This window comes from Pinus tabuliformis, chromosome Q, assembly GCF_031772625.1.
Source record: "Pinus tabuliformis cultivar Carrire ecotype Pingquan chromosome Q, CPIR1, whole genome shotgun sequence".
Classification (NCBI taxonomy): Eukaryota; Viridiplantae; Streptophyta; class Pinopsida; order Pinales; family Pinaceae; genus Pinus; species Pinus tabuliformis.
The window spans coordinates 567,075,065-567,085,516 of NC_142296.1; the positions used below are offsets into that span (position 1 = coordinate 567,075,065).

The 10,452-nt window shown below is 39.5% G+C and overlaps 2 protein-coding genes across 2 annotated transcripts; both read right to left on the bottom strand.

Annotated features, from left to right (window-relative positions):
* Positions 1-7,085: 7,085 nt before the first annotated feature.
* LOC149220714 (uncharacterized) lies at positions 7,086-8,015 on the bottom strand. Its single transcript, XM_089387175.1, has one exon. It carries the CDS (start codon positions 8,013-8,015, stop codon positions 7,086-7,088), a length of 930 nt encoding a protein of 309 aa, XP_089243301.1.
* A 484-nt stretch (positions 8,016-8,499) lies between these two features.
* On the bottom strand, positions 8,500-9,390 carry LOC149220715 (uncharacterized). The gene has a single exon (XM_089387176.1). It carries the CDS (start codon positions 9,388-9,390, stop codon positions 8,500-8,502), a length of 891 nt encoding a protein of 296 aa, XP_089243302.1.
* Between the last annotated feature and the right edge of the window lie 1,062 nt (positions 9,391-10,452).

A 10,452-nucleotide genomic window follows, 5' to 3' on the forward strand; every position in this document is an offset into this window, starting at 1 on the left:
TTAAGGATTCCACGACCAAGTCAGGTTCTATTAGATGACAAAGTGCAGAGAACATGCTATCTCCATAAATGGATATAGTATTTTTTCCTTTATGCAATGCATGGACTTGCATTTTGTTATTCATTATCTAGAAATAACTTTATATATCTTTGTAGGAAGGAGAGAAGTATTCACTGCATGTTACAATGAATCAACCTATTTTTTTGTACAACAATGGTTCATAGTGCATCTTAAGAGGTTTCTCGTAATGGAACAATATGTGCAATGGGTTTTTTTTTTTTTTTTTTTTTTTTTTTGTTTTTTGTTTTTATTTTTATTTTTATTTTTTATTTTTTAAATTGGAGAGAAAATACCTTTTTTTTTTTAATTAACTAGATTCCTATTGGAAAATTCAACCATTTGGCTAGCCAGCTTATGCAAAATGTAACTTCCCATAGTCCTTGTCTGCTTCCAATAGGACCATTTGAAGCAAGAAGACGCATTCTCCACAAATATTTCTCGACGTCATGAATTCCATGAAGCTGATACAAGAAATCAGGTGGTAATTCATATATTAAACAATTATATTTCCTCTTTATGGCCTTGTTCGAGGCATATCAAGAAGTGGTCCATTGTGCCATTTCACAATTCAATGGACGACGTATAACGAAAATGAAAAAGTACTCCAACTGCATTGAAAAGACAATCACCTGGACTATATGAAAATGCTTGAAGTCTAAAACATTAATGGTGTTCAAGACATTGTCAAAAGTCACATCATTGTTACAAATGGATATAGTATTTTTTCCTTTATGCAATGCATGGACTTGCATTTTGTTATTCATTATCTGGAAATAACTTTATATATCTTTGTAGGAAGGAGAGAAGTATTCACTGCATGTTACAATGAATCAACCTATTTTTTTGTACAACAATGGTTCATAGTGCTCATAATGGAACAATATATGCAATGGTATTTTTTTTTTTTTTTTTTTTTGTAAATTGGAGAGAAAATACCTTTTTTTTAATTAACTAGATTCCTATTGGAAAATTCAACCATTTGGCTAGCCAACTTATGCAAAATGTAACTTCCCATAGTCCTTGTCTGCTTCCAATAGGACCATTTGAAGCAAGAAGACGCATTCGCCGCAAATATTTCTCGACGTCATGAATTCCATGAAGCTGATACAAGAAATCAGGTGGTAATTCATATATTAAACAATTATATTGCCTCTTTATGGCCTTGTTCGAGGCATATCAAGAAGTGGTCCATTGTGCCATTTCACAATTCAATGGACGACGTATAACGAAAATGAAAAAGTACTCCAACTGCATTGAAAAGACAATCACCTGGACTATATGAAAATGCTTGAGTCTAAAATATTAATGGTGTTCAAGACATTGTCAAAAGTCACATCATTGTCACGTTGCTTCTTCAATTGGTAACTGTCAACATAAATTATTTCAACTATCTTTGTATAGTTGTTTGGTTAAGGTTTTCTTTGAAATTGGCTAGCTAAATGCAATTGTCTTGCGTTTGCAAGACTAGGAAAGTTTGGACAGGAGAGAGAAATTGTATTTGCAATGAAACAAAGAAAAATGGATGGTATAATACAATGTGCAACTAACTTGACGTTGTAACTTCCACGTATTTGAAAAAAACCTCTACAAAAGTAGACAATGAAGTTGCCATATGAGTCTCTATCTATGAAACAATTGACTTATGACATATAACAAAAGCAATAGGAAATTCCAAGAAAGGAGAATAATTACCAATGAATGGACGAAAATTGATATGCTTTCTCTAGTTTGTGTTCCATTGTAGACTAAAGTAATGAGATCTTATTTTCCACTCCTTATTGCATCTATATATATACATGTGACTCTTGGGAAATTCAAAGTTATTTATGGCATCGTTTTTTTATCTTTTCCTAGATTTTACTGTTTGTATTTTTCTATTGCTCGAACTGATATGGATATGTATGCCATAGAGTTGAGTAAACTATCGAGCACAACAATACCATTTTCCACATCAATTTCCAGTAAAGGGATGTGGTACCAATTCTCCTATAACAACAATTTGCAAAAACCTAATTACACACAGTGTTCAGACCATGAATGTAGTTTAATAATGTTCTCTATGCTATATGGGATTAACACTAAAGTTTTTTAAAAGGAATTTCATCTAGATATTCATATTACTTAATGTTTACAAAGTTTTTTAATGAAAGTGCAACATTCAAAGAAAAAACAAATATGGATAATGTTTCTATTCAGGAACCTGAATGCAACCTATATAGAAGTAGATTTGAAAAAAATACTAAAGGTAATGTGATCACGATTGGAAGAAAATGAGACAAATTTTCATACTTGTTTTGTATATGCTAAAACAAACACTAATGACTCTAGAAAGAAGCGATTGACCCAACATAAGCTCCAGTTCGCAACTTTGAAGCTCTTATCTATCCAAGATCCACCCCAAACTTAACAAATGCAATGTATTTTTCTATCTACAAATTGAGACTTAAGATATTAGTTTTATTCTGAACATATGACATCATATGTATAAATTGAAATAATGCTTACTAAAATAATTAAGCATAATGTTTACACCATTCTATCATACATGAAACCAATGAATTATTCTTTATATGAAATTATAGAACTGTTAATCAATTTATCTGTAATGGCTTGGGCGAAAAAGCATGTAAAATGTGGGAAATTGCAGAATGTGAGGGGAAGTTTAGATGATGCCCAAGAAAACTAAATTTCAAGCACAATGCATAGACTAACATTATTAAATATGGACCATTTACACAATGTGTACTTAGAATTCGAGCTCCTAAGAATTTTCCTTAAATTTTAAGACATTTTTTTGCTCCAATAAAAGTAATTATATGATGCCAATGCAACGCCACCTCTCCTATGGAGTTGAGTTCATATTTCAAAATCTTCTAATACTTTTGATTTATCCCATAGACACTTTACCTAAATGGCTTATTAATGTTGTGATGTATATACATTCAAGAGCATGACAAAACGACATGGCACTTTATAACTCTTTTAGGTTATGTTTAAAAATGGATTTTGTCAATATAAATTTGATAAACTCACCAAGGTCATATTATTTTGGTGCTTAAAATGGAGAGAATTCCACAACTGTGAAGGAAAACCATGAACATTCATATACACAAATTCTTCAGAGTAGGAACCGAACAATAAAAACAGGAAAGGGGTGAAAATCATGGAAAAATGATTAACTAAAATGTCATCACCCTTTCAACTTTGAAAGAAAATTAGGTAACCAATCAATTTGTTGTATTTCGAAAAAAAAGTTGGGAGAGTCACATACATCACTAATAATTCCTTTCCACAGTACAGATTTAATTGCAGGAAGTTCCCCAAAGTTGTTGTTTCTTGAAAACCCTTTCTCCCAGCTCCTTTAGATGTTCTCAACTAACGAAAAATATTGACAAAGTTGAAATGCTATTCGAACTATTTGTAGCGGAAACAATCATAACAAGCAAAAATGTTTACAAAGTTGCAATTTGATTTTCTTGGCAATGACACACAAAATTTTATCAAGTGTTTAAGCTCTAACTAATCTCATTCAATGCATAAAATTTAGTGAACACTACAATACAATGTAGTTTTCAAGAAATTCGAGTAGTGGTTATTATTATTTTTTTTTTTTTTTTTTTTGACAGAAATAGTTAGAATGGTGTATTGATTCTTGGCAGAAATGCCTCAATTTAGGTTACAAAGAGGAAGGCAGAGCTCATATTTCTCCTCGGCCAGAAACCATATGGCTTTCCCACTAGTGAGCCTACGGATTTTGCAAACTATATTACGATTAAACTTCTCAATCTTTCCTAATTTGCAGATACAAACAAACTGCTCCAATAAAAGACAGTAAAACATTTTTATCAGCTAGTTAAGGGATGGGATCCCATCCTTCCTCTCCGTCCCTTAGAAGAACTCCAAGGGGGAGGAGAACCGCTTTATTGGCTTCAGCGTCAGCTTCTTTGTTGTTATCTCTCTTTACATGAAGGAATTCCAGACTTTGAAAGGATTTTATCAGGGATCTAATTTTGCTCATCAATCTAGATAACCTTAAATCTGAAGGTGAAGAATTGTCCACAATGGCCTTTATAATAGACTGGGAATCACCAAATACTATTGCATCTTTGATGCCCAGAACAATGAGCAGCTTGATCCCCTGGAGAAGAGCCAGAGCTTCAGCTTGAATGCTCGTATTGAAACCCACTCCCCAGGCGTATCTGGATTCAATTCTGCCCTCTGCCCTTTTGACAACACCACTTGCTCCGGAAATACCAGGGTTGCCTTTTGCTGCTCCATCAAAAAAGAGAGCATTTCTTGCCTTCTTTGTGCAAAACTCAAAGAATTCTGCAGCCTTAAGGCGGATTTGGCAGTGTTTTAGGGGGGGGGTGCCTGACTATATCAATGAATTGGAGATCAAGAGCAGCGCCCCATTCAGCATCCTGTTCACTAAGATCTGCCCCGTCTAGCTGATCTCCCAAGCAGTCTTTTAGGTGCTTTTAATTTTTACCCAGATTATCTTGGGGTCGCTCTTCTTGTCTCTGAAAATCCTTTGATTTCTTTCCAGCCATATATGCCAGCAGATTAATTTGGGAAGGGCGAGCCAGGCTTCTTTGATGTGAGCATTCTGAGAAGTGCCTCCAGGGTACGTTAGCTTCCAATTAGAGAAAAGGTCTGAGCAGCGATTAGGGGGGGTGAAGTTTATATTCCATGGGCTTAAGGCCTCTTTCCAAATATCTGCAGCAAAATTGCAGAGAAGCATCAGATGGGAGGCATTTTCTTCGTCTTCCCTACAAAGCGAGCAACGGGAGGGCCCCATAAAGCCTCTTTTCTAGAGCCTATCGTCGGTCAATATTCTCTGGTGGCAAAGAAACCAGCAGAAAGAGTCAATTTTGGGGATCGTTGTCTGAGACCAGATCCCCTACCAGGGCTTCGAATCAGGGGGGGCATTAGGATGCAAAGTGTATTGCCTATAACCTTGTGAAACTAAATAATGCCCAAGGATCGGACCCCATCCCCGCGTATCATATTTTCTGCTATTCAATGGGGCTTTGCCTTTTAAGAGGGAAAGAAAGGTGGCATAGTCTTTGGAGAGGATCGAAGGCACCTCTAACTTCTTCCAACTCTGCCAATCACCATTCTCCCACTGAGATATGTCCCACAGAGTTTTGAATCCGGCTCTGTCCATCCATTCTTTCAACGAAGCCAGGGAGCGGTCATCAGCCAGGAGATCGCTGCCCATAATACGATCCTCCCAGATTTTAATGCGCTTGCCATTTCCAAGGATCCAGTGCGCATGGAGATTAATTAAGGATAAGGCTTTTGCGCACATTTTGTGGATCATCGATTCAGAGGTTGTAATGGGGTTGTCCAGACAACGAGTTCTCTGCCCACGGTAATATTTTTTCCACATCGCTAGCTGAGCCCAACCCGGATTTGGGGCGATTATCCTCCATAACAATGTTGCACCTAATGCAACATTTTGCTTACTGATATTCTTGAAGTTCAATCCACCTTCCATTCTGGGCAAGGAGATTATATCCCAGCTTAAAAGAGGGACTTTCTTCTCATTTGCTTTGCCGCCTTTCCAAAAGAAATTCCTTATGTATTTTCCTCATGATGCCAATAGGAGCCATCATAACTGCAGACTGATAAATGGGAAGACTGTACAAGACAACTTTTATGAACACTATCTTGCCAGCCAGATTGAGCCAATTGAAGCCCCAGGATTGGATTTTGTACTTAATTTTTTCCAACAGAGGCAGCCAGTCACTGCTGAGAGCCCTTTTTTGGAAGACAGGGAGCCCCAAATACTTGAAGGATGACTAAGAAGAGGAGGCTGCAAATCCGAAACAGTTGGAGATGGCTTGGACCGTTCTGGCAGTAGTATTCCAACATAAGCTATGACATTTGCCTTTGTTGAGGCTTCTTCCTGAGTCTTCACAATAGGTATCCACTACTTCTTTAAATCTTTTAGCCGAGGGAAAGGAGGCAGCACCCAACAAGAGAGAGTCATCCGCGAAAAGCGCATGGTTTATGTTTTTGACACCTCTTGCGATGTTCAATCCCATTATTTCTTGCTCAGTCTGCTTTTTATTCAAAAGGAAGCTGAGAATAGAGGCTTGGAGGACAAAGAGCAAGGGGGAGAGAGGACACCCTTGTCTCAGCCCTCTAGAGGCTTTGAAGAAGTCAGTAGCCCTCCCATTCACCAAAGGGGAAATCCAGGGCTCACTAATGCAAGCTTTGATCTAGTTGATAAAATTAAGGCCAAAACCAAATTTGTGCAGGACATCCAACAAGAATCTATGTCTCACCCTGTCAAAGGCGCTTTCAAGGTCTAGCTCGATAACCATTCCTTTCTCTTTCCGGGTCAAGCTTGAGTGAATCACCTCTTGGACCAAGATAAAATTGTCCACAATCTATCTTCCCTGAATAAAACCTCCCTGATTTTTAGGAATAATGTCTGGAAGAGTGGTTTTCAGTCTGTTTGCGTTCACTTTTGTTATCAGCTTGTAGCATATATTGCAAAGTGAGATAGGTCGAAATCTGGTGAAAGAGTTGGCGCCTTTTTCCTTGGGGATAAGGGTCAGGAAAGCAGAATTGGTGCTTCCCCCTATTTTCTGACATACTTGAGATTTCCGGACCATTCTGCATAAGTCTTTTTCCACAATGTGCCAACAATTCTGCAAGAATCTGGAAGTAAAGCCATCTGGGCCCGGGGCCTTATCTGGCTCCATTGCAAAGAGGGCGGTTTTTATTTCAATCTTAGTGACTTTTGCTTCCAAAAACTGATTCTTTCTAGCAGAAATCAGAGAGGGCACCTCATTCACTAAATTTGAAATGTGCCCCAGACCCTCTTTTTCACTATACAAATTTTTGAAATGAAGGAAAGCAACATTTTTTATGCTTTGTATATCTCTGTGATTGATGTTCTCTTCCTTGATTTCTGAGATGGAGTTGAAATTTTTCCTAGCTTGGGCTTGCTTGTGAAAGAAGGATGAGTTCCTATCTCTTGCCTTGAGCCAAAGCCTACGAGATTTTATCCTCTAATACTCTTCCTCGGCCAAGCTTGCTTTGAGAAGCTTTTGCTGTAGCTCAGCCTCCTTGTCAAGAACTTCTTTTGTGATCTCTTCATTTTCCGATTTCAGGTGATGAATCTCGAGACATTCTTGGATCATTTTCCTTTCCACTGCTGGGTTAGGAAGGGATTTTAACCAAGTTTTCAATGCAGCTTTCACTCTCCTGAGTTTTTCCTCCCAAACAAAGAGGGCAGAACCGTTGACTGGTTGCTTCCAAGTATCTTTTACTAATTGCATAAAGGACTGTTCCTTGACCCAAAGGGGACTGAATTTAAAAGGGATGGGACCTTGATCCATATGGGCTTGAAGTTCAAGTTTGATGGGTCTAGGGTCCGAAACACTACAAGGGAGAATAATCATTCTAGACTCTAAACCAAGAAGAAGAAAAGCACTTTGAACAAGAAATCTGTCTAACCTTGCTGCAATATGTCCCGGACCGAGTCTTTTATTGGACCAAGAGTACTTGCCCGACGAAGGTTTGATGTTAATCATGTCCCAATCCTGAAGCAGATCTTCAACCCATTCTCGCACCGGATCCCTTACAATGCTTCCTCCACGCTTTTCGACCGAGGATAATGTGAGGCTTAGGTCCCCTGCGATGATGATGTTCGCTAAATCTTCAGAATCTGCCAAACTTCTGATGGAATCCCAACATATCTTTTTCTCTCCTACGCTGACTGGAACATACACGTTGAAGAGACAGAGGGTCTCATCTGAATCAACGTGTTGCAGCTTAGAGAACAGCCAATGGGTGCTGGCGACCTCTTTAATCCTAGAGAATTTATTTGCGTTCCAAAGGGTGCCCAGGCCTCCTGAGGCACCACGAGCTGAGACAGCTTGCCCTTCACTTCTTTTCCACAGTTTTTTGCTGATATGAAGGAAGGCCTTGTCCTCCATTTTAGTCTCCTGGATGAGGAATATGTCAGGAGATTCGGATCTTATGAGGATTTTGATGGCTTTTTCTTTTATTCTGCTCCCCATACCCCTATAGTTCCAGGAGACAATCTTCATCACTTGCTTTTGGAATGGAGAGCTCCTTTAGAGCTTTGGGATTGATTTCTGGTCGTCTTCGGTGTTTTAGCCAAGAGTTTCTCGAGGGTTGGTTGGCTTCCTTGGAGTTTGTCTTTGTAAGTCTCCTGCTCTCTTTTTTCATGGGCTGATTTTCGGCCTCTCAAAGATCTTCTAGCCGAGGTTTGCGAATCCCCTATTTCGCCTTCTTCTTCTGAGTCCTCCGAGCCTTGCACTTCCTCAACCTCTTCAGTGGGTATCTCTTGCAATCTGTCTGCATTACTTTCAACTTGATTTGGTCCTGAGGAGGGATCTTTGTGGGGCGATCCTTCTTTGTGCATCACTATCTCTTGGGTGTCTTCTATTGTTGAGCTTAATAGCGTAAATTTATTTCCTTGTTCTTCCATGAGAGGTTTTTGAATCCCAAGCCTGCCTGTGGAGCTTTGCCATTTATATTACCAGTTTTAGGGGCTTTGTGGGTAGTTTTGGTCCTTTTGACCTGAGTCCATCCTTCCTCCTTGCCTTTCTCCACTTCACTATTTTTTGGACATCCTCTAGCAAAATGGCCATAGACCTGGCATTTCCTGCACTTGAACGGAAGCTGCTCATAGTCCAGCTTTTGAACATGCGACCAACTTCCAACCTTAATCTTTATTGCCTCAGGTAGACCGACCTCTAGGTCAACTTCAACACAGATTCTAGCACAGTCGTATTGGTCTTTACTGTTTGCTCGATCAATGAATTTGCCCAATGTGTTTCCAATGTGCTTGAGAGATTCCCAATTCCAACAATGCATTGGCAGATTGGGCAGCCTAACCCACACAGGGACGGCTAAGGGGACGTCAACTGCTGGATCAAAATCAGGTGTCCACTTATTGAGATACAACCCCTGAGGGCCCATGAAGTATGGACCGTTGCGGAATATCAGATCCTTATCATCCTTTTCAGATAATTCAAACATGAAGAATCCCTTACCTAGAAAATACGAAGTGACTCTGCCTTTAATCAGCGGCACCCAGTTTCTTGCGACCCAGCTCTCCGTGGTTTTGGGGGAGGGCCAGAGTCCAGTGAACTGTCCAACCAAAGCACGCTCAACCAATGAAAGGGCGACCTGAATCGGACCCTCAGGAGGGAGTGAGATCTCAGGGATGTCATCCAAACGTTTCACAAACTTCGCAGCGTCGGTCGCCTTCTTCTTTGGAAGAGTATCCAGAAGTTTGCTAAAAGCCTCAGTGTCAGACAGGGGAGGCGACGGAGTCACCATTGATGCAGAGATGCCTTAGCTCGACCGAGATGAGCTCCCACAACTCCCAGCGATCATAGTCTTTAAAGTCTACCTAGAAAAGCTACTCCTGTAAAGTTGCAGAGGCCGAAGCGCTGCGAAGGGAGACCAGAGCGCCGCACATGATCAAATGCCACGCAGAAGAAGAGCAGAGCCCTGCGAAGCGGCCACAGGGCCAAGCCAACGGCCTCAATCGCAGAAGGTCAGATGTTGAGCGGCAAGCAAGCGCGAAAAAAAATCTGTTACAATATGGTGATATGTGGTTATTATTATTATTATTATGAATTTTTAAGGGCAGTTATGAATAATAATTTTTTAATCGTATAAAGTAAGTGAAAATGTGAACCTGTAAATGCTAGGATATTCCCACACATAGGAAATAGTTCAGTATAACTTGGTCTAGTGTAGATTTAGGTAAAGTGTGTTTCTTTACTATGTACTTTTGTAACATACAATCTGATGGTCATGATATGTTCTAGACATTAAGTGATCCGACGGTTCATTCTCTCCTTGGTATTACCGACACTTGGTTCATGGCTTAACATCCGGTTGGTCCATGATCTCTATTTAAAGAGCATGGAGGGTCATTTGTAGGATGACCGTTCATGAAAGAAGCTTATGTAAATTTTATTTTTTTTATTAATAAATTGCCTGAAGTGGTCGCGTTGGCTCAGGCCGTGGACTGTTTCCCTCTTTGAGGGTTTTAACCACGTCAAGAATACTACTGGTGTATTGATCTATGATCTGTTTGTGAGCGGTGTCCTTTGGTGTTCTATCTGAGGAAATTACCATGTAAATTCCTACATGGTATCAGAGCTATTTGAGGGCCACAACCGTTGGTGATCCAAATCTGAAGCCGATACAACTGCATCTGACTGTCGTTTCCTAGATCTACTATTTCTGACTGCTTTCAGGCTAAGAGGATTGCTCTATTGTATTAGAAGCATTTGTTCCAGTGAGAAACCCCTTTCGTTTCACATGAAAAGGTTTTCGGTTGCCTTAGCTATGTCATTTTTAAGATCTAGAGGTATACAGTCTTTTTTT